We start from the raw sequence: 23,496 nt of genomic DNA on the forward strand, positions 1-23,496 counted from the left end.
TGACATAAAAACATTAATTATTTCAGGAAATTGAGAATTTTGTTGCCGAAGAAAATATCGTTGCCAGTTCCTGTTTAGGAGGAGATATTTGCATCTGGGATGCACTTTCTGGCGAATGTGTGAAAATCATCAAGAGGGCAAAGTAGGAATCCTCTTTTTTACTGTTGTTATATGAATATTAATTTTATCCGATATAATGAAACCATTCCATGTATTTTAGAAGATCGAATAAACAGGAAAATGAGAATTTTGCTCATCGAAGAAGTGTGTCGTCCGGTTCTAACAACAGTTTGTCCGTTTCTGTCGAATGCGAATCAAACATTCCAAATAACCAAACTAGTGAATCTGTTTTCAGCAATAAATATCGAATTAGTCTGACGAGTCAGACTTGCTCCGAGTTCGAGTTAAGAAACAAGAATCGTTCGGGTTACGATTTTAGTAAATATTGTAAATGTCTGGACGTTAAAAAGGACGTAAATTTAAACGTGGAGAAAGACGTGGACAAAAACAGTAATTTAAATAAATCAAACGATATAAATGTCGGACATTTAACCGAAAACGAGCCTAGGAGAGATTTGAATACAAAATATTCGTCCCTAAAATATCAGCCCGTGTGGTGTATGGACTGCAAACAGGATCGTCTAGTTCTGGGTTGTTCGGAGGGTCGGTTGGAAGTACGTCCGTCGCCGGTAAAAGGTAGAAATTTATCATTTCAGAAATTGCTAATATTAACAAATCTCTCCCGTTTCAGGTTTGGGATACAAATTCTGGCCAGCTTCAGGCTGTTTACGAAGATAACGATTCTGGAATAACGTCGGTTTATTTAGTAGAAAACAGGTGACTTTTTCTTGTTAAAATACTGGACAGTTAAAATTTTACAACGAAAATTCAATTTACTTCATTTTTCATTTTTTTTAACAGGATAATTGCGGCAAGATTAAACGGCATTTTGGAATTTTTCGTATTAAATAATTTAGAGTGTCATAATGAAGAGCTATTTAAAAGTAATTTATAATTTATATATATATTTTAATTAGCATAACAAAGCTAAATATTTTCATAACATTTGACCAGTGATTGATTGATTAATTGTTAAAAAATAATTGAATAGCAATCTGAAATCTCTCATTAGAAATATTCGAAATGTTTGATGTATCAAATTTAAATTGTTGTAATTTATCACGAAGATGTTTTGTCATTCTGTACGTTACCATAGTTAGTTTTTAGTTTTTTGAATCGTTAAGTTTCTCATTTTGTTTTCTAAACGCCATTTAAATTCCAATTTCCCTTGGAACAATTATGTTCAAAGTAGTCAGAGCGTAATTTTATTAATTTTGTTCTTACACCTGTAATCGGAGTAGACTCCAACAGAAGAGAATCAAATAACTGAATATTCTGGTGTTACGATTACTCCACAATGCCTATTCCGACGATTTTTGGTATTACAACGTTGTCTCTAGTTTCACTAGTTCTTATTTTTATAATGTTGTTAGGGAATTTTATGAATTTATTAAAACGTATTTATTCGAATATTAAACGCCATCTTAATTTTTACACTTTGGCCGACGGATTTTTATTATTATTATTTTTCGGAAACAGATAACCGGAGTTTCCTCCGCGGTAAATTTATTTCGTAATGAAGTAAGTTATAGTCATATATCACTGTTATCAGTGTATCCAAGTCGAATTTTCCGTGTCGGGTTCTTCCGAATTAACACCGGATTCGGTGTTCTCATCTCGCGAACACGGAAATGCGACATCTCTCGAAAGAGTGGCGCGTAATTTTCTCTGGGATTTTCGGCATTATTGTAATAGTTAACGCGATAGAGCCAAGTCGACCCGGCGTGCATTTGCTAATAGCAACGTCAGTCTAATAGAATCATTAATATGACATAATGGAATTAGTGTTAGCGTATTTCCTACGACGGCCGTTGGAGGAAATACGGTTCGGCAGCGACGTAACGTAAGTTTCGAGTGGCAAGTGCCAAATTTTGGAAATACGTAGTCGTTTTTAATGCCTATTTCCTCCGTGCAATAAAACACGTCCCGTTAATTATAATAATTCTTATTTTGTTTATTCTCCGAATATCCGTCTTGGAATTTTTACAAGTTTCCATATTCGGATCTTAGTTTAACTTAATTAATAGGTTAATTTAAATGGTAATATTTGTTTGTCTGGTGGCTACATTTCGTTAAAATGACATTTTTTTTGTAAATTTTTAATCGAGATATTTTTACAGACTCGATAATTTAAATAATAATCGCCGTTCGGGCTTAATACTTTTTGCTATAAATTTCTATTACAGAAATAAACGGAGTATCGACTCCCGTGGTCGCGTCCACGCAGAATACGAAATTAAAATGCTCTCTGTCCAGTAGTATCCACGCTCACACTCAACCTATCGTGAGATTAGTGGTCGGAGGAGGTCACGTCATCACGGGTAGTCAAGATCATCTCGTAAAGGTAATTTCCCACGGTTATATTTATGACGCGGTTTTTCCGGCCGCGCTACAGTTTTTAATAATTTTAGGTATTCCGATACGAATCTCTCGTCTGTATATACACTCTCCACGGCCATTCGGGTGGCGTAACCGCATTACACATGGACCAGGTAAGCGTACCATTACCGTAAATTGTAAAATCCAATGCTGAGCTGTAACACGTATTTAATGCTCAGAATCCCACGTCGTCGGCGGCCAGCGGGTGTCAAGACGGAATGATCTGCGTGTGGGATCTTCTCACCGGTACCTGCGTTTACAGTTTGGCCGCGCACAGGGGTGCAGTCAGGACCCTTTTGACCACGTATATGTACGTAATTAGTTATGGTTTGGACGACTGCATGTGCATCTGGGAAAAGTGCCAAGGTCACTTGTTACATACGATTCATCAGGTTAGGTCGATAAAACTTTCCAAGCAGCTCTTATAAATCGAAGTTTATCTTAAAATCCCGGTTTTTTTTTTCTTCCGCAGCCTTACAGTATATGTCACAACGTCGTCCTACTTACTAATAACGTCATCGTTACTGCGAAAGAAGTGAGTTCATTTATTAAAACCTTTGTAATTGTTTTATAAAGCGTAACCGTGTAAATTTCTTTGGACAGGATCATCTGGTGTTGTGGGACGTGAATCACGGCGAGACCTTACAAATGATAAGTCTGGGGTCCTACGAACAGGGAGCATTCGTCAAAAAACTGAAACTGGCCGGAAGAGCGTTGGTGTGNTTTTTTTTTCCAGTTTATATAGTAAATACCGGCAAAGTTAAGTATTTGTATTTCTTTAATTCACTAGTTAGAGGGTGAAATAAAATATTCTGCACATTCGAAATAAACACTTTTTTATTGATATTAAAAAATACTTTACGTAAAAATACGTAAAAAATACTTAAAAAATGACCGTTATTAGTTGATAATTCGATTAAAAAAGATACCAAAATACATTCGAGTGATAATATATAATGTTGTAATCTTATATAAGAAGTAAAAGAATGGATTTTCTATTAAAAGAAACTTGTAGTTACTTCTTTTAGCTGAAATTATCCTTTGGAAATTCGAATGTACGACACGTGCAGCGAAAAAAAAACAAGACTACCGCGACACTAATGTGATCACCTGACCAAACGCGCCTCGGCCCGACGCGTGTTCGAAGCGGTGGCTCTTAACGCCACCTGCCTTTAGCGCGCACCATAAATCGAATAGCCCGGCCCTTACCAAAGCCAAGTTCCTATTTAAAAAACGTGCTCGAGCAAATATTACGCGTGATAATAAGTCTCGGTAACGCGCAAATTGCTTGGGCATACGTCGACCGTCATTTAGAACTGCGTCGGTTAACTAATGGTGGTCGCACCCGCGGGCCAATTAGTCCGAAACGCGCCGAGCGTCGGAGGAGACGACTTACCCGGGCGGGCGTGGTGGGTAAATGGCCTCATTGGTCGAAAACGTATCGCGTGTCGAGCATTCGACACTCGAGCTGTCATCGTTCCCATTCATTTTGAAGGATCCACAATAGAAGTGAATGGAACGGAACACGAACCGGTGGCTCCATCTGACGCCGGTTCTATATTTAGAGCCGGGTCGAAGTGTTTGGCGTGCCATTTGTAGGACGAGGAATCTACTTTCGCTATTCTTGGTTCGGTAACGATTCTAGAAGGATCTCGTCTGCTCTGTGGATTAAATCCTCCTCTCTCTCTCTCTTCCTTTCCGACGCTACCGTTAACGACCGAGCTTAACTAAAGGTAAATTACTATAAATACCTACCACCACCCCATAATTCCCGTGTTTTTTTAGTTGGAAAACTCGTCCGTTTTTATCGTAGATTAATCCAACGTTTAACTAGAATGTTCGCTTTGTCAATATTTTCTGTTTTGACCACTTTTTTGACGTCTTAAATTATTTTTTGTTTTTTTTTTTTCGAGTATATAGAAATGTCAAGTCACTTGTCGGCCATATTGAATTGGCAAGCGAAACTCGCAATTGCCAGCTGTTCTTAGATGTTTCGAAGCGCTCCTCTGGGAGCTGAAGGATTGACGGAATTATATAAAAGTAAATTTTTCCCTACGAAATTAAAATTTCGTAGGGAAAAATTTACTTTTATATAATTCCGCGAACGGGTTAAATTCCGTAATTGGGTAGAAGGGTGTGCAGAGATTACTCTATGGAAGTCTATAAGTTACCGTGCCAAATTTTTATATAGAAAACCTAAATGAAGATCTGGGTATTATTTTAAAAGTACAGTCGCACTTAACTGTTTTTAAGAGGTTAGAAAGAGCGCTCTTCCGCCGTTACCAGAAACCCAATTAGGTCGGCGTGGATCATCTTTAGTAATTATTCGGAGTTAATGTACCGTTGTCTTTACAGATGCGTCGTCTCTGAGAATTGGCTTTGCCGAATTGCCGAGAAATGAATTTTAAGGAATGTTTCTTCGACTGGTTTGAATCGTTATTTTGAAGAGAGAAAATGACGGCCGCGTGGAATCAGATGGACGTTCTCCTAACTTGCTCCGTGTGCAACGAAAGGTTCAAGAACCCTAAATTGTTGCCATGCCAACACACCTTCTGTATGGAACCGTGCCTGGAGAAAGTGGCCGACTCGTCGAGACATCAGGTGAAATGTCCCGAATGTAACGCGGAACACAGGATACCTTATCAGGGGGTTCAAGCTTTTCCCAACAACGTCACCCTAACTCGATTCCTAGAACTGAGAGTCAGCGTCAACGGTCAAGCTCTCGAGCCTCCTCCGTCCATGCTGAGGTGTGCGGTGTGCAACGAAAAGGAGAGGTTAGAAAAGTGCTGCCACTGCAACAAGAAGATATGTCAGAGTTGCAAGAAGGCGCACGTGGCTCTACTCAAACAAGAAATCGTGTTGATAAACGGCCAGGTTAAAGTAGGTCTGGCTAATTTATCGGGGACGCTCAATCAAACCAAACAGAACAAAGACAAACTTCAAGAAAACTACAAATGCGTGAAACACAAGATCGAGGAATTGATCAGAAGGTACACCAGCGATCTGGAAGAAGCGGAGGAGAAGCTTAAGCACGAGCTCGAGGTCTACCTGTGCACGGAGGAACGTAACATCACCAAATTGAAAAACGACTTGGAGCTGGAGATCAAAAATATCACCAGTAATTGCGAAATGGTGGAGAAATACATGAGTAACGGGGTGGAGTGGACCGACGCGGAGCTGATGGACTACAAAGACGTCTTCCAGAGGACTTTAGATTTCGTCAGGAATTTCGAGCCCGACACCTCCGATTTCAGCAGGAGAGTGAAGTTTCATTCTAGAACGGATCTGGAAACTTTCCGGAAATCGCTGAAAGAATTTTGTAAATTAGAGAACAGCCCGAGCGTAGTGGCCATCCCTAATTTATACCAGAACGGATTGATCCTGAGAAGTCAGAGCGACCATCGTCTGGCCATGCAACACTCCAGGCACGAAGAACCCAAAACGGACGCTTCGGACAGGGAACCTTACAGGCGGTTCGGGGATCGAAACGTTCGGGAACGCAGCGTCGAGCGCGACGCGGGGCGTCACGATGACAATTACCTGTCGCCGCGAAGAAGAGAGGACTCTCGTCGCGGCAGCCGAGGCCAGTCCAGAGAAGGAAGTCCAGAAGTGCCCAGAATCGTGGAAGAACGCGTGGAAAAGATCGTAGAGACCGAAGACGCCACCAAAGGGCCGATCAGCAAAGTGGTGCGATTGTTGGATTCGCCGCAGGTGATGGAAAAGTTGCATCAGTCGGAAGTGCGGAAGAAGCAGCAACAGAAGGAACAAGAGAGGAAGGCGCAGCAACCTCCTCCTCGACCCGTTTCCACTTATCAGCCCAGAATCCAGCGACAGGTGAGCGAAGACGACGTGGACAAACAGAAGAAGCAAAACCAAGCGGCCGCGGCGTCCACTTCGGACAAAGACGACGCCAGGAGCGTCAGAAGGACGTCGGATACCACCACCGCGCCCAAACCTCGTCAGGAGCTCAGGAGTTTCAGAACGTCGACCGAGTCGGAGACCGAGACTGCCAACGGCAGGAGAGTGGCGACCGACACACACAAGCCTCCAGTTTCTCCGCGTCAGCCTCCTCAACCCGCCAGGTATTTCCCCATTTTAACCGGGGTTTTTTCTCTTTCTTCCTCTTTGTAACGCAATTCGTCTTTGCAGGCCCCCCAGAAGCGTAACCGCTAAGAGTGGCTCGACGGAAACCGAAGACAAAACTCGATCCACGCCTCCCAGGCCGCGCCTCAACCCCGTAAGCACCAAAGAAAAGAACGAAGAACCCGAAACGCGCAAGAAACCTTTCGTCAGCCGTTTCCTGGTCCAGCGGAAGGAAAACGACAAGCGCGACGACTCCAGCGATTCCAGTAGCGACGACGAAAAAGACGGCAAAACATCGAACAGGGGAGACCTGAGTCCCTCTGTCAGTGAATTGTTGGCCAGAAGCGCGCAGGCCAGAAGACAGAGTCTGACCTCCACTAACTTGGGCACCAGATCGCCCCTGTATCCCGCCCCCTCGGAGGGCCCCGGCAGCTGGCGAGACGCCTTGCGACGCAGGGACAGTCCGACGTCTTCCGCGAGAAGGCGACCCCCCAGCGAAGAATCGGAGGACGAACCGTCCCCTTACCTGCGCTACTCGGAGAGGAGGAGGAGTGTGGCGGCGCTGGAATCTAACCCGGCCACATCTGACAGGAATCGCTTCCGGAGTCGCATCGCGCGAAGCAAGAGCTCTCACGACATCGCGCTGGGGGAGGAAAGCGAGGAAGATTCCAGCTACACGCGATCCAGGACGTCGCGATTCTCGCGCGAGACCAGCCCGGCCAAAGAAATGGGTGGCTACGCGCAGTACCTGAAGAATAAATATGCTAGGAATCGCATCAGGAACGAAGGAGGGGGAAGCGACGACAGTTCGGACGAAGAGGATGGGTCAGCCGGCCGCAGGAGGGACGGTCCGGTGTCCAGATATGGAGAAAATTTCGGGTCGGCCGCCTCGCGAAGGCATTACCTGCAGAAGGGGAAGCCCGTTCTCAAGTTCGGCACGCGCGGAAGCGAACCCGGATGCTTCACCTGGCCCAGAGGGGTGGCCACGGGACAGGACGTGGTGGCCGTGGCCGACAGCAGCAACCACAGAGTCCAGGTGAGTGCGGGCCGAGGCGCTAAAAGTATAAATTTCGTTCGTAAGAAAGGCGGAGTCCCGCCTGCGGGATAAAAGGAAGTGGATAAACCCTGGACGCGGTACCGGGAGAGACCGCGCCACTTCCGGAGATAACCGGAAGGATAACGGGGCGCGGCGGCTTACGTAAAAGTAAACAAAGGGTTTATCCGAAATAACAATAGTTTCCGGCGCAAATCCACCCCGTCCGTTCCATTAAACGACGGTTTTCGTTTTCCATTCCGGAAGTCCGGTCCCGCCTCCTGCAATCGTACCACGCCTCGTACCACGGGCATAATTTACGGGCAGGAGTCCGGTTCGCCAATATATTTTTACGCAAAGAATTATTCGGCGCGTAAAAAACTACGCGCTGCAAGGAAGTCGGGTTTATTTGCGGCGCATAATCTTTACAATAGATGCGTTACGGAGGAAGGAGCGGGAAAGCGGTAACGACGGAAGCCGGGGGCGGTTCGGAGGGGTGGAAGAAAACAAAATGGGGGCGGAGGAAAGACGACGGAAAGAAACAACAACGGCAGTCGGCCACCCGGGTGCGCGCTTTTAACCGCGGGACGGATATTTTAACGGGCGTCGTCCCGGTCGGGAGGAATCGGGCGGGGGTGACGTACTTTCTAAATACAAAAGAGGTTTGGCCGACTTTTAAAATACGGCCAGAGAGCTTCCGTCGGTATTTCCCCCGTCTTGGCAGCCGCCGCCGTCGACCCGGCCAACTTCCCCGTCCCGGCATCTTCCTCCCCTCTCGGTTAAAGCGTCCCTGGTGCCGGGGTGGGCGGAAGAGGCCACCGACGGGCGGCTTCCGTCACGGAAAACCCGAACGGGTCGCGGGAAAGAAATGTCCGCGGGTTTTAAATTACGGGGGGAGGAAAAGTGACGCCCGCTTCGGGACGACTCGCGCTTTTATTAAAAGGCCGCCTGGGTGGGCGGATGCGGAGGGAAGAAAGGTAAAACGGCGTTTACCGGTCTTTCAGATATTCAACTCGAACGGCAAGTTCCTGCACGAGTTCGGCAGTTACGGCAGTGGGGAAGGGGAGTTCGACTGTCTGGCGGCGGTGACCGTGGCCAAGAACGGACACTACGTCGTCTCCGACAGGTACAACCACCGCCTGCAGGTCTTCGACCCCACCGGTAGATTCGTCAACAGCTTCGGCGGCGAGGGAAGGGCCGACGGCAAGTTCAACTATCCCTGGGGCCTGGCCGCCGACGCTCTGGGCTTCGTCTACGTCTGCGACAAGGAGAACCACCGCATTCAGGTGGGTGGCCCCGCTCGCTCTTGACCTTTAACCTTCGCAACTTCCACCGGATGGCTGCTAAATCTGCAAATCCCCTCCTTTCTTACTAAATAAATAATTCCACTTTTAAACGGTTTAACCTAATAATAAAACCCATTTAATTAAACGTAATTAAATTAACTAATTTGGCACCGTTGTAAAGCTTTAAACGCCGTTAAAGTTAACCCGCCTGGCATTACCGTTCTTAATCGCACCCCTCGAAATTTGACCGCGGGTTGAATTTTATTTTATTTTCGTCGGGTCGATGGAAATTTACAACATTATCGGTGCGCTTTTTCTTAATTAAATTCCCGAATACTTGTATTTAATCGGCCAAAATGATAAACCTGCGCCGGTTACTAATTTGCTATGTTACTTGATTCGTACGGACGGAGTGGTAGAAACCAAGTTTTAACGATTTTTTAAAAATGTCGGCAGGTTTTCCAGTTGGACGGTACTTACGTTAGTAAATTCGGAAGTGCAGGCAGCCGGCCGGGAGAACTGGAGCACCCCCATTACATAGCGGTCAGCAACACCAACAGGGTGATCGTCAGCGACAGCAACAACCACAGGATCCAGATCTACGACGTCAACGGGCGACTGCTGTCCACTCTGGGCTCCGAGGGAACCGAAGAGGGACACTTCAAGTTTCCCAGGGGAGTGGCCGTCGACGAACGGGGCTACGTGGTGGTGGGCGACAGCGGAAACAACCGCATTCAGGTCTTCCAACCCGACGGCACCTTCCTCAAAGCCTTCGGCAGTTGGGGCTCGGGAGACGGAGAATTCAAGGGCCTGGAAGGCATCGCCGTTAATTCCACCGGCGGCATTCTTGTCTGCGACCGCGAAAATCACAGAATTCAAGTCTTTTGAACCGGTGAGTGCGCCTCCTGTTTCCTCCGTAATTTCTGCATTCCGATCGCCGTAAATAAACGGAGTCGGGCTCGACTGGACCAAAGTTTTGGCCACTGCCAATTAATAAGACGGTACGAGATTAAATACCTAAATTAAAACCCGGTCTGGCCTCTTTGTTTACCAGTTTATACGTTTTAGTAACGCCGATTTAAAGTTGCCGTAAAACATTTTCCTCTGGCAAAAATAACAATCTTAAAGCTTTTTACGACTATTTAATGTGACTTTTATACATTTTAACCGGTTAATTTTTTTTAAATTGCAGGTGTTTACAAGTAGCAAACACTTTTTACGCCGGGACGGAAGAAAAATCCAAAAAATATATATATTCTAGTGAATTTAATACTATTTAAAAAGACTAACAATTTTTGTGTAAAGTTATTTACTTTGGAATATTCTGTAGAAAATAAAAAAGATAATAAAGAAATCGTTTAACATTTTTTTAATTTGGTTAAAAGCCTTATTTTTATTTTAATATATTAAAAAAATACACGTTTCCTCTTTAAAAATTTGAAATTTTCCGGCCTCCGAATTATTAATTTAACGCAATTTTTTCCAGAGGGAAGTTCCATAAATTAAGCAAGGAAATTTCTTAATTTTTATTCAAAAATTACGCATCGAAATAACGTAACCGATTTCGATTTAAATTAAATAAATGGAATTTTATTAAGTTTACTAATCATAGTTTATTATTTACCCAGGAATAACCACGTGGTTTTGACCGGAAGTGTGGCGTAGACCACGCGCCGTTCGGCGGGACTCGACTGGTTCTGTAAAATGAAACCCGTCCTTGCCCAGTAAATTTACGTATTAAAAAGATGGAAATCGTCGAAAATCGATATTTTCCTCGTCCCGTAATATTTAAAATTTAGCAGCATTTAACTTCGTTTCGTCTGGTAAATATGTAATTCTATTAAATAAATTACGTACAAAAAAAAATCGATTTTTAATTCAAACGACGATCTTTAAAGTCTTAAAAATAGTTTTTACGGAATAAAAAACCAAATCGGAAAATAGCAGAATTTTTTCCATTACCTTGACACATATGAAGTTATTTATACACGCCGGACGTCATCGTCTTCCAGTAGATTTACGTATAATTTATTAATATAAAAGATTCCTCACGCGCGTAATTAATTTAAATTACTCATTAAAAATGAAACGTTTACTTGATGTAAAAGAGTTTCGAAAAAGTTAATTGATAATTGGATGCGCGTGGCACGAGTTTTTGTTTCCTACACTAATTTTGGAAAGAAGTTCCGGTGACCCAATTCGTCCATCTTAGCAAAATCCCTCAACTGCGTAAAAAGGACCTTTTTTTTTTTTTTTTTACTGAGAGAACGGCCCGAGACGAACCAAGTCGTAAAGAAAGAATAGTAATCTGCGGCCATTTTGTGGCCTTTGGTCCGAACCCAGGCATTGTTCTTCAAACGGGTAAACTTCTCGCGCGGCCTTTACAATAACATTGTGTTTGGCATAAATCTCGTAAATCTAAACTTAACTCGGTTTTAAAATATCCGACTTTTTTGGCGTTTGCGTAGTCCAAATCGGCGCCCAAACATTCACGATTCGTCACTTCAAAACGGAAAATAACAATAAACCGGGAGGTTTATAAAATTTCTCTTTAAAACTCCCAGGATCGAATTAAAAAGTAATACAAATACAAGATACCAACCGCTATCCACGCGCGTGCTCCCACCATCGGGTTGGAACCGAAAACGGAGAAGACTTCGTCCCTTCACCTCGATTATTAGCAATTGCAAAATGTGAAAAAGACGGGCCCCGATGGTGAGTGACGCAGTTTCTTCGCGATTTTCCACAAAAGAAAAAATATTCAGGGGAGATCCGACGTCCCGCGCCTGGCCCGTGTTAACCATGACAATTGGTGGTCGAAAACCTCGTTCTTCCATACCGTTTCTTAGCGCTAATGCTTATTTTCGGCCGTCCGGAACTATTAATAAGGTTGCTTCTCGTTAAGTGAAATAATGTACGCCTTACTCCACATTTATATTCTGTATTAAGATGATTTCTACTTTATATTTTTAAGATTTTATATAAATAAATTGACCGGAAAATCTACTATCCGTAAATTAATTACATTTTCAATTACCAGTAGATCATTCTTCGCCTCCAGAATATTTATCAATTAATTTGTCTACTCGGTATTTTTTTTTTTTTCTAAAATTCTCTGGACTTTATTTTATATAGGATATAATTTTTAAAATCTATTACTTTAGTTTTTCCCTCCGTTTCTATCGTTGGATGTACAGTACTGTACCTAATCGATTTCAATTTACAGGTATTCTTGAATTGTCTGTTTTTCTAGAAGTTTCTTTATTTGTTACGTCTACGTCTTTCTTGCCTTTTATTGGATAATGTAAGTTTTATGTTTTATCTTTTTTCTTGGTATTATTTTACTTCTGTTGCTGTTTACCTGTTTTTGTAAAGTTGTGTTTTCCCCGTAGTATTGTTCATTACGTCGATTTTCTTTATTGTATTTTTTCGTCGAAACTTGTGTATCTTCCCTCTAGCATTGTTTTCTTCTGTATCGCCTTACGGTTTTCTTTTTCTATCGATTTGTAACTCGTTCGTCTCTTTGTTAAGCAATAATTTATAACGTCTGCTACTTAATAAATTTTACATCGTTTCTCTTTGGTTCTGGTAAGTTACGTCGACACTGTCTTTATCTTACAAAGAAAAAAGTAGCCTACTTCCTATTTGCGGGTGGCGAAAAATACGATTCTTAAAATATTTTTCGAGTAATTCGAGAATTGTATTTTTGAAAATGTCCTAAAAATACATTTTCCTCCATCGTTCTAGAAAAATATCGATTTCTTAATTGATTTTTTCTTCTGTCTTTTCTAGTAGTGCACACGACTCGTTTTTCTTCTTCGGAATAGTGTAAGTCGGTTTTTAGCTTAAACAATGGCTCGGAGAACAAAGAAGTCGGCCATTATAAGCTAAGTAACAGTTACATATACAGATTTAGCTTGGAATAAACGGATAACAATCGACGTAGCGTTAACCTTGAGTAGTTAGTTACAAGTATCGTAAGAAGGTCTTTGCTATTTTTAATTAATGTAAAGTCGCTGCTAGATATACAGACGGACTTCACCAGACAGATTAATTTCAAATTTAATTTAACGCGTAAAAAACGGTGTTTCGACTATTGTTAGTTAAACTATAATTAGCAGCCAATAAATCGGTTGGAGGAGAACTTGTGTAATTATCATTAATTCGTAAAGAGAAAGAGGAACTCCAACAATGAATCTAGGACGTTGGCAATAAAGGAAGCGATTTTGTTATTCCTCAATCAATACCTCATTCGTTCGATTGATGAAAAGCCAGTCATTACATTCGTCATTAATGTCCAGCCCGTGATATAACGTTAACCGTGCATTAAAGTTAATCTATTTTATGGAATTTAGGTAACTTCCCGAATATTATTAAATATTTTTAAAGCCTTCGTTTATCGCCAATATCTTTAATTATTTATAAAAGTCTATTTATTGACGTACAAAATGATTTTTAATGAACTTATGCCAGTACCACTCGCATAATTCGAATATAAAAAGTAGTGTAACGTTTTTCTCGCTTCGTCACATAGATGGCGCTAATCATAATAGGAAAGTATTTTGAAATGCGGTCGTTAAATTAATTTAATACAAAATACTTAGTAGTTTATATTTCACCGGGGGTTTGTAGTGCGTAACAGAATAATAGTAGAAAGGCACCTTTTGCCAAATACTTTTTAGATCGATTTCTCCAACCGCGGCGTGTGTCCCGGGCGCCAAATGAACCCTTAGAATCTTTTTTGTAATTAACATTGAATGGGGGGCGAGGTTTGGTGGGGCCTCTGTCCTCCAATCCGCGTATCCGGGACACCGCACTACCAATTCAGGTAATGTATAGTAAGGGTGTTTACGGAGCTAAGCCTCCCAAAGTGCCCCAGGAGAGAGCTGGAAAATTGGCCCAACTGTACGCCTTGGGTATAGTATATTACTTGCAGTTTTCGTACTTTAACATAGAAACCGGACCGAAGCACTTTCTGTTTAAATAAAATTTACTTTCGTTTCCAGCATAAATTTGAAAGATTTTGCAACTTGCAAGGAAATTAAAACGAAAGTAACTTAGCTTTCTACATTTCAAAGGGCCGAATACAGCCTACGTTTCGAGTTCACCTTCCACCCATAACACATTCCTATCAGTATGATAATTTGACGTCGACTGTATTCGCGGAGCGAAACTATAACTTCATACTAACGACACATCACCGTTCTACTACCGATCATTCGAGAATTAGTTTTCCCATCGTCGAACTTCTTGGGTATGTTGCTCGTCGTATACAGGACCCGGTATACAGTCAAATAGAAAGGCTGTGAATGAGCGTAAGCAACAAGTAGCTAATCTTAAGTTAGGACGGTGCTTTCGTATAAAATGGATTTGTTTAGCATAATCGTGTCATTGATTAGAGCTTACTTAGCTCCTTACACTCACCCGCACATTTCTACGATAGGTATGGCGAGTTTTTCTGGTACTTAATAATGTATTTAAAGTTAAAACGTTAGGCGTGCGAGACGGTCACACATCCTTCTCCTAAAGCAAGCCATTTAGTGTGCAAGTTTAAAAAAAAATAGATTAAAAACTTCTAGTCTAGCTCAAAATGAATGATAGAATTGGAATTAAAGATGTACTGTACAGTAGGCTGCTTCACTAGAAACAATAGTAAAAATGTGTGCAGCATACTAATGAAATGAAATAAAGAAGATAGAAAACATAATAAATAATTAAAGCGTTGCAACGAGCAAGGAGGAAAAATTAATTAATATATATAGCCTATAAATACATAATAATAATATATATAAATATAACGAAGAATATTGTAATATATATAATGGCATATATAAAAGATTTCTATTTTTTATATATACGCAGTAGTTCTCTATTAATTGTAATGGAGTTATTTATTAAATTCAGCGCGTTATAAATTACTTATAATCACTAATCATTAAACTAATTGTGTCAATAATTTAAAAAATATTAGTAAATCACACACGACAATATAAAAATAAAACATCCTTTTTCGGTATAATAAATATCAAATATAAACATTGTGAATACTTGTAATAGGTGGGAGGAAAAACAATAAAAATAGAATTATAATGCAAATAATAAACACTGAATGCTAAGCAATAAATATACAGTATAACAATAAGCTATCACAGGACTCAGCAATAGTCTCACAGGACTATTACAGGACTACAGCAGTCGAGGTAATCAACAATAGTTAATAACGACTAACTTTTTGTTCAGAAGTGAGGATTAGGCGGCACAAAATGTGATGTAATGTACAGTACAGTACGTCAGTCTAGACTTGATAAAACATTCCGTAATCTTGGCTTTATGAGAGATTAATGAAAGTGGCCGAATCACCGACAAGAAGTGTAACTGTTCGTTTATGCATTCTTAAAAATATATATTACATTACCACAAATGAAATGACTTTTGATGCACCCGATGTATGCCATTAAACATATAAATAAAGATTTTAATAAACAATAGAACAACATAAGACTTGTTTTTAGTGAACAAATCTTTATTTTTCTGAATAATTATCTGAAAATTTGAAAGAAATTTTATTAATAACATACACAAAAAGAGCACCGTTATGCAATCGACAATTAACAAAGAAATGCATAATTGAAAATGTTATTAAAAATTATAAAAAGAAATGATCAAAAGAGAAACAATCGTTAACAATTGTTATTCTTCTTCCGATTAACAGTACAATTACTATAATAATAATAATAATTATTTTTTTCGAACATTTAAAGATTATGTCGTTATTGGTACAAGTACAAAATACATAAAAATTTAATAATTGAAATATTTTGTTTAAAAATATATAATGATTAAAACATTTAACACACTATCTCTTCCATGGAAGTTTGTAAAAAATCTGAATATTGTTTATGTATTGTTTTATTCCTCCATATTTTTTTATAAACATAAAGAAATAAGATCGATATTTATGATTGCCTTTTATATTTTCTTTTTTGGTTATTTAATCACGTGTTAATGAATGTTACTTATTGTTTTCTGCACACACAAACTCTTAACCACTCAGATCTCTCCTTTAAATCCCATTTATTGGATGAAAAAGTGTCGAATTTGTGTCTAGAACCGTATCGGTTCTTGGCCATTAACGTGGCTGGCAACCTCCAAGAGTACCAACGGGCTTCGATGGCGCCCTGTATTTTTAATTTTCAGATAGAAGATGCATTTATATGATAAAAATAGGAATGGAATTTACCGAAACAAACTTGATTATGTTTATGGATCTTAAAGGATATTGACATACGTATGGAATGAATGAACCTCGACCCCTAATCGATTAGCCCCCGGATGTAAGGTCATTTAGGCCCTATATTAGTTCGATCTTACCGTAATCGGACGGGTCAAAAAGAATGGCGACTGACAATTTGTGGTCGGTCAGAAGCGTGAATAATCAACTAAATAAAAACGGGAGGAGGCTGCCCGTTATCTCCCCAAATCGCATTTAACCGGTTGAAAAATAAAAAGAAAAAAACTCCTCGATGAATTATTATTATCTTTTTATATTAAATATCTTGATAAAATTTAAGAATTTCGCTAATTTTATTTTATATTTCCCTTCTTTACTTATATTAGCACCATAATAACTAACTCTATTACGTTAGTTTTTTTTTTATCCACGAAATAAAATCAAACATCTATATTTTTTATATATTTAATTATCGACATTTATAAATTGATAAATAATTTAATAGGCGATTTAACGATTATTTAAGAGCACCAATAATCAGAAATATTTGAAAATTCTTAAATGGCGGCAGTTAAAGAAGAAACGTCCAATCCATTCAACTAATAAAATGCATTTTATACATTACTAATTCAACAAATTGCGATTAAATAACATGGCAGACGATGGTACATATAATGTAAAAAAACAAGTCTCACGTTAAACGCATAAATATTAATAAATAAAATTTCAAAATATAATAAATATTACAAAAATAAATCAGTCTGGAAAACAGATATTAAAATCTAATAAAAATCGATGGAAAACGTTCAAAAAAATATGAAATTCTTCAATTATTTAACTAAGAAATTGTTGAAAAAATGCAATAAATTGAATTCTTTCTATAAATAGAATTTTATTTGCTGGATTTTACTACTTAATGAAAGATTTTAACATAATTCATTTACTCTAATATATAATTTAGAAACTATTAAGCTTAACTACACGCAAATTTTAATGAAGAATCTTATTATATAGGCTATGTATTTTTCATAAGTTTTTTTTTATTATTGTCGTTTTAACAATATTTTTCCAATTTGTAAATGAACGATTCTATGCTACTAAACTCTTCTGCATAAAAAACTCTTTGTTTTTCTTAAATATTTATATTTGTGAGCAAGAGCTAATATAATGAATCTCTCACCAATATCGTCTTTCCAGTTACCACTTAAAATTACATAATATACTAGATGCTAAGCAATAAATATACAGTATAACAATAAGCTCTCACAGGACTCAGCAATAGTCTCACAGGACTATTACAGAAATACGGTTCAGATAAATTACAGTTTAGATTTGTCTCTGCCTGGGTTTAAGCTACAGCAGTTGAGGTAATCAACAATAGTTAATAACGACTAACTTTTTGTTCAGAAGTGAGGATTAGGCGGCACAAAATGTGATGTAATGTACAGTACAGTACGTCAGTCTAGACTTGATAAAACATTCCGTAATCTTGGCTTTATGAGAGATTAATGAAAGTGGCCGAATCACCGACAAGAAGTGTAACTGTTCGTTTATGCATTCTTAAAAATATATATTACATTACCACAAATGAAATGACTTTTGATGCACCCGATGTATGCCATTAAACATATAAATAAAGATTTTAATAAACAATAGAACAACATAAGACTTGTTTTTAGTGAACAAATCTTTATTTTTCTGAATAATTATCTGAAAATTTGAAAGAAATTTTATTAATAACATACACAAAAAGAGCACCGTTATGCAATCGACAATTAACAAAGAAATGCATAATTGAAAATGTTATTAAAAATTATAAAAAGAAATGATCAAAAGAGAAACAATCGTTAACAATTGTTATTCTTCTTCCGATTAACAGTACAATTACTATAATAATAATAATAATTATTTTTTTCGAACATTTAAAGATTATGTCGTTATTGGTACAAGTACAAAATACATAAAAATTTAATAATTGAAATATTTTGTTTAAAAATATATAATGATTAAAACATTTAACACACTATCTCTTCCATGGAAGTTTGTAAAAAATCTGAATATTGTTTATGTATTGTTTTATTCCTCCATATTTTTTTATAAACATAAAGAAATAAGATCGATATTTATGATTGCCTTTTATATTTTCTTTTTTGGTTATTTAATCACGTGTTAATGAATGTTACTTATTGTTTTCTGCACACACAAACTCTTAACCACTCAGATCTCTCCTTTAAATCCCATTTATTGGATGAAAAAGTGTCGAATTTGTGTCTAGAACCGTATCGGTTCTTGGCCATTAACGTGGCTGGCAACCTCCAAGAGTACCAACGGGCTTCGATGGCGCCCTGTATTTTTAATTTTCAGATAGAAGATGCATTTATATGATAAAAATAGGAATGGAATTTACCGAAACAAACTTGATTATGTTTATGGATCTTAAAGGATATTGACATACGTATGGAATGAATGAACCTCGACCCCTAATCGATTAGCCCCCGGATGTAAGGTCATTTAGGCCCTATATTAGTTCGATCTTACCGTAATCGGACGGGTCAAAAAGAATGGCGACTGACAATTTGTGGTCGGTCAGAAGCGTGAATAATCAACTAAATAAAAACGGGAGGAGGCTGCCCGTTATCTCCCCAAATCGCATTTAACCGGTTGAAAAATAAAAAGAAAAAAACTCCTCGATGAATTATTATTATCTTTTTATATTAAATATCTTGATAAAATTTAAGAATTTCGCTAATTTTATTTTATATTTCCCTTCTTTACTTATATTAGCACCATAATAACTAACTCTATTACGTTAGTTTTTTTTTTTATCCACGAAATAAAATCAAACATCTATATTTTTTATATATTTAATTATCGACATTTATAAATTGATAAATAATTTAATAGGCGATTTAACGATTATTTAAGAGCACCAATAATCAGAAATATTTGAAAATTCTTAAATGGCGGCAGTTAAAGAAGAAACGTCCAATCCATTCAACTAATAAAATGCATTTTATACATTACTAATTCAACAAATTGCGATTAAATAACATGGCAGACGATGGTACATATAATGTAAAAAAACAAGTCTCACGTTAAACGCATAAATATTAATAAATAAAATTTCAAAATATAATAAATATTACAAAAATAAATCAGTCTGGAAAACAGATATTAAAATCTAATAAAAATCGATGGAAAACGTTCAAAAAAATATGAAATTCTTCAATTATTTAACTAAGAAATTGTTGAAAAAATGCAATAAATTGAATTCTTTCTATAAATAGAATTTTATTTGCTGGATTTTACTACTTAATGAAAGATTTTAACATAATTCATTTACTCTAATATATAATTTAGAAACTATTAAGCTTAACTACACGCAAATTTTAATGAAGAATCTTATTATATAGGCTATGTATTTTTCATAAGTTTTTTTTTATTATTGTCGTTTTAACAATATTTTTCCAATTTGTAAATGAACGATTCTATGCTACTAAACTCTTCTGCATAAAAAACTCTTTGTTTTTCTTAAATATTTATATTTGTGAGCAAGAGCTAATATAATGAATCTCTCACCAATATCGTCTTTCCAGTTACCACTTAAAATTACATAATATACTAGCAATAAATCATACAGTATATTATGCATATATATATATATTTATATCTATACGTCCAATATATATATGCACACATACATTCCATTTTTGAAATGAATATACTGCCCTGTACATATACTTGTTAAACTATGGGGGAAATAATATATATGCTGTATGTCCAGTTCATGAGGAGATGGTTCAAAAAAGAAGTTTTATTCTCCAAAATTTTAATGAAAAATTTCTGTTTTTTCCCCCTTTATATATATATAATAGAGAAAGTAAAGTCTTTGCTCATCTCTATTTTTAAAGTAAATATTTTCTAAAAATGAATTACTTTCAAAAGTTGATTTTTTAAAGAATTTGGCATAAAATTACATTATTCCATATTTAACTTGATATAAATGGTAGTTATAGATTCATTCCAAATACAGCTTATTTATTCAAGTATAAATTATGTATAACTTATTGCAATTAAAATTTCTTATAGAGTATAAATTATATCTACTTAGTTTCTTTTATCTACTCTGTAATTAATAAATTATTTGGCAGTTAAGCTCATTCCAGAAAAACTCTCTTAATTCCTATTGATATTTTCATTAATTTAGTTCTTGTTCACAACGAATATTACTCGTATTAACTTATATTTAAATAGGTTTCATTTGCTTTTTGGTTAAAATTTCCTACAGTCTAATTTAGCATATGATATTTATTTTACACTGGAAATTATAACTTACCTATGATTTTCGTGTGTTTGTATATGTATATATTTATATATATATATATATGTGTATATATATATATTAATTTGTTTTAAAATAAATACAGCTGAGCAATTTAAACGGATGTGGAATAGCAAGTTTTTAATTCGGTGAATACATCTGTGAAAAAACTAGGTTCACTGTTGATTTGTAACATTTTACCGCTTAACAGATTGATGACCAGTAAACACCTGTCCCAGAAGTTCTCTTTGCAATCTTCGACAAGAAATGGCTTGAGGGGATAGGATATTTCGTTACCCATATAAGAGTAAGAAAGATATAGACAGGTGAGGACAACAGCTTGAAGATCGTGTTCACTATCGATATCTTCACTAACCAAATCCCTTACCAACATGTACAAAAACACAATATTTGCCGGATTTATGAAAGCGATGTCTTGCCATCCCTGTACCAGTAAGGTTCTATCAACAGTCCTAAGCCAAAGAACTGCATCTCCGGGTTGAAAATCTTTTAGTTTTCTACACCTGTGGCAAAGAAATTCTCCGAAGCACCTCAATAATTCCGAAGTGGATGCTTGAATGACAGTCTTTTTGTGAGGACTTATACAAGGAGGTGTTTTAGTCTTTTTAGTTACGGTTGCCAAACCCAGAGGTCTTATCAGGTTTTGCGACGATAGAAGAGCAGGTTTTGGCGGTAAAGACGGAGGCGGTTTCTGTAAAAATTTATCACTTACTCCACTAGTTTTAACCATTAAATCGAGAGGACTGATTGCACTCGCTCTCAAACTATAACAAGATAGCGATTTCTGTATGTTCTTATTATTATCCATAACAGGGTGGACACTATCCAAGGGTTGTCTGGACATCCAGTTTCTGTTACGTTCGCTTTTCTTCTTACCAGAAACGGCGAAAGGTTTCCAACTGAGAGCATTGATAAATAAAGAATGTTTCTTAAAATTCTGCAGACTACTTGGTTCTATACATTTCTCCCTATTTCTGACATTATTTAACTGCTCGTAATGAAAATTATTTAAATTATATTCACCATAAATTGGCTTCCTGTCTCTGGGTGAGAAACTTAAAACGGTTCCCATATTTTCCGAACTGTTGGACCGAGGTCACAAATGCAAAAATATACCTTTCGACGACATAGTTGGTATTTTCAATGGCTGACACCTTCTAGTATAGCAGCAATCGAAGGATTTTCTGAATTTGATGTTGCTATGACTACGGCACTTGCGCACTTGCTCATTGCGGCAACATATTGATTGAATAATTGTTTTTTTCCTTTGGTATTTCAACCCCTACATACGTATCCCCGGTTGGCTTAACAAAACCCGGTTTGAAAAAACATTTTTACATATTACACTTTGAATTATACATATAATCATTTCATTGATTTCTATCTGGAAAACACCATATACAACCGACATGCTTCATTCATGAAAGCATCCATATTGGATTAGCTACTGTTGACATATCTCTGTATCAGTTGCATCAACCGAAAATTTCAATTTATCCAATCTAAAATTCATCGATACGTTTTTATAAAGCTATTTTACCTTCCATTAAGGCTGTTGTTTAGAAGCAACTCAATTTTTATTTATTCATTCAAGTATTTTATTTACTAAAATAACCAAAATAAAAATGATATAAAAGCATTTTTATATATTATCTTTCATCGCTTTTTTAATTATCAAAAAATATAATTATTTAACAAAAATTCTTGTTTTGATAGGACGACGACCTTTAAGAATGCAGCCGTTCATTTATTATTATTAGGGATTTTTATATTCTGGAATTTAAATATGTGCGTTTGTACTCACGATGATATTTTTAATTTAATGCAAGGAATTAATACGAAGGTATCAAATCTTTGATTAATGAATTCCGAAGATTTTAATGTATAAAGTCGATAAAACTATTTTAACTAGTTAATTGATAAAGTTTACTGATTATTCTTTGCCCGTTTTAACACCATTTATCATCGATCTCGATAAAAATCAATATATTTTTTATATAGTAAAGATTGATTTTTATTATACCATACTTTCAAAAACTTAAAAAGATAAATTTTGCAGATAAAAATTGCATAATTACGTGTAAATTTAGGGAATTCCAATGACTCATCTTTTCCAATTTTCAAGAAGAAAGGTGTGAGTGAATACAAATCGATGTATTTTTACGTTTCTGACGTTGTATTTTGGTTTTTTGGAAGCAACCCGATCTATGTTGTCTGTTGGCAACATATTATACTAACTTTTCCAGTGTTGTTTTAAATATTAAGTTCCTTTGTATTTGAGATTAAGTTAAACAATAAATTTATACAGGCTACTTTTCTACCTTTTTAATAATTAAAAACTTTCTTACACGAACAATATATCAAACAAACAAATTAGTTCAATTAGTACTGCCGGTAAGGAGAACCATCGATTTTTCTAATAAAATGCTTATTTGGCACATGATAAAATTACATTAAAAGTTGTTTAAATGACAATACTTCGAGAATATCTGATTTGTTATGAAAATTTTCCAGGGAATTGCAAATTATTTGAGATTAAATTAAAACTGTCGTTAAGTCGCCGATTATCATTGAATCTGCTTATTATTTTTCTTACATAGTTTTAGGTTTTCGTGAATTTCACAATGTGTTCCAGTCTTACGAGGAATAGTTTTCCACAGACATGTTTAATCAATTTTAAAAAAGAAATTGTTAATATGAAACTCTAAGTAGGACCTATTTTTAAATTTAAATTCATCGTACGACATTCTTAATTAGTTTGAATTATTAACAACTTTTTGTAACGTAATTAAACTAATTATAGAACTTGATAAGAAAGTCCAGTAAGCCATACATTTATTTACGATAAAATCTTCTATAACTTGGACATTAATGGTTACAAATAAGAGGTGTTTTAAATAGAAGAGTAGTTGTTATACTCACCGGCTTTATTAAAATCAGAGGTATTTCCAACTTGAAAGATTTTATTGTACATTAGAAACGAGCAATTATTTATTATGACATGGTCACAATGCTATTTTTT

General features: G+C 36.9%; 3 protein-coding genes across 6 annotated transcripts in view; 2 read left to right on the forward strand and 1 right to left on the reverse strand.

Annotated features, from left to right (window-relative positions):
- LOC111629272 (sterol regulatory element-binding protein cleavage-activating protein-like) overlaps positions 1-4,701 on the forward strand; it is a 74,029-nt gene extending 69,328 nt beyond the window's left edge. For both annotated transcript variants that reach the window (XM_023373153.1, XM_023373152.1), the window contains exons 19-27: positions 27-142; positions 221-674; positions 752-837; positions 922-1,004; positions 2,307-2,464; positions 2,532-2,612; positions 2,679-2,891; positions 2,972-3,034; positions 3,103-4,701. In XM_023373153.1, coding sequence (XP_023228921.1) covers positions 27-142; positions 221-674; positions 752-837; positions 922-1,004; positions 2,307-2,464; positions 2,532-2,612; positions 2,679-2,891; positions 2,972-3,034; positions 3,103-3,300 — 1,452 coding nt within the window. In that variant the 3' untranslated portion in view covers positions 3,301-4,701. The remainder of the gene's footprint in view (positions 1-26; positions 143-220; positions 675-751; positions 838-921; positions 1,005-2,306; positions 2,465-2,531; positions 2,613-2,678; positions 2,892-2,971; positions 3,035-3,102) is intronic.
- On the forward strand, positions 4,092-10,726 carry LOC111629274 (RING finger protein nhl-1-like). 3 transcript variants are annotated; one of them, XM_023373156.1, is made up of 6 exons: positions 4,092-4,232; positions 4,855-6,581; positions 6,649-7,618; positions 8,620-8,901; positions 9,358-9,793; positions 10,530-10,726. In XM_023373156.1, exons 2-5 carry the CDS (start codon positions 4,954-4,956, stop codon positions 9,787-9,789), a joined length of 3,312 nt encoding a protein of 1,103 aa, XP_023228924.1. In that variant the 5' UTR covers positions 4,092-4,232; positions 4,855-4,953; the 3' UTR covers positions 9,790-9,793; positions 10,530-10,726. The 3 variants fall into 3 exon arrangements, with proteins under 3 accessions (XP_023228924.1, XP_023228923.1, XP_023228922.1); XM_023373155.1 differs by lacking the exon at positions 10,530-10,726 and adding an exon at positions 10,094-10,257; XM_023373154.1 differs by lacking the exon at positions 10,530-10,726 and having other exon boundaries at positions 9,358-10,257.
- Positions 10,727-19,397: 8,671 nt separating this feature from the next.
- LOC111629275 (cyclin-dependent kinase 5 activator 1-like) lies at positions 19,398-21,653 on the reverse strand. The gene has a single exon (XM_023373158.1). The coding sequence runs from the start codon at positions 21,544-21,546 to the stop codon at positions 20,569-20,571; it is 978 nt and encodes a 325-aa protein (XP_023228926.1). The 5' UTR covers positions 21,547-21,653; the 3' UTR covers positions 19,398-20,568.
- Between the last annotated feature and the right edge of the window lie 1,843 nt (positions 21,654-23,496).

The sequence above is a fragment of the Centruroides sculpturatus genome, unplaced genomic scaffold, assembly GCF_000671375.1.
Source record: "Centruroides sculpturatus isolate CEXI.00-Female unplaced genomic scaffold, Cexi_2.0 scaffold514, whole genome shotgun sequence".
NCBI lineage: Eukaryota > Metazoa > Arthropoda > Arachnida > Scorpiones > Buthidae > Centruroides > Centruroides sculpturatus.

Bases quoted from the DNA above. Each gene is read 5' to 3' on its own strand.
- LOC111629274 (XM_023373156.1), top strand. From the start codon at position 4,954: ATGACGGCCGCGTGGAATCAGATGGACGTTCTCCTAACTTGCTCCGTG. The intron at 6,582-6,648 runs GTATTTCCCCAT...TCGTCTTTGCAG, and splicing joins CAGCCTCCTCAACCCGCCAG to GCCCCCCAGAAGCGTAACCG. The intron at 8,902-9,357 runs GTGGGTGGCCCC...AAATGTCGGCAG, and splicing joins AGGAGAACCACCGCATTCAG to GTTTTCCAGTTGGACGGTAC.
- LOC111629275 (XM_023373158.1), bottom strand. From the start codon at position 21,546: ATGGGAACCGTTTTAAGTTTCTCACCCAGAGACAGGAAGCCAATTTAT.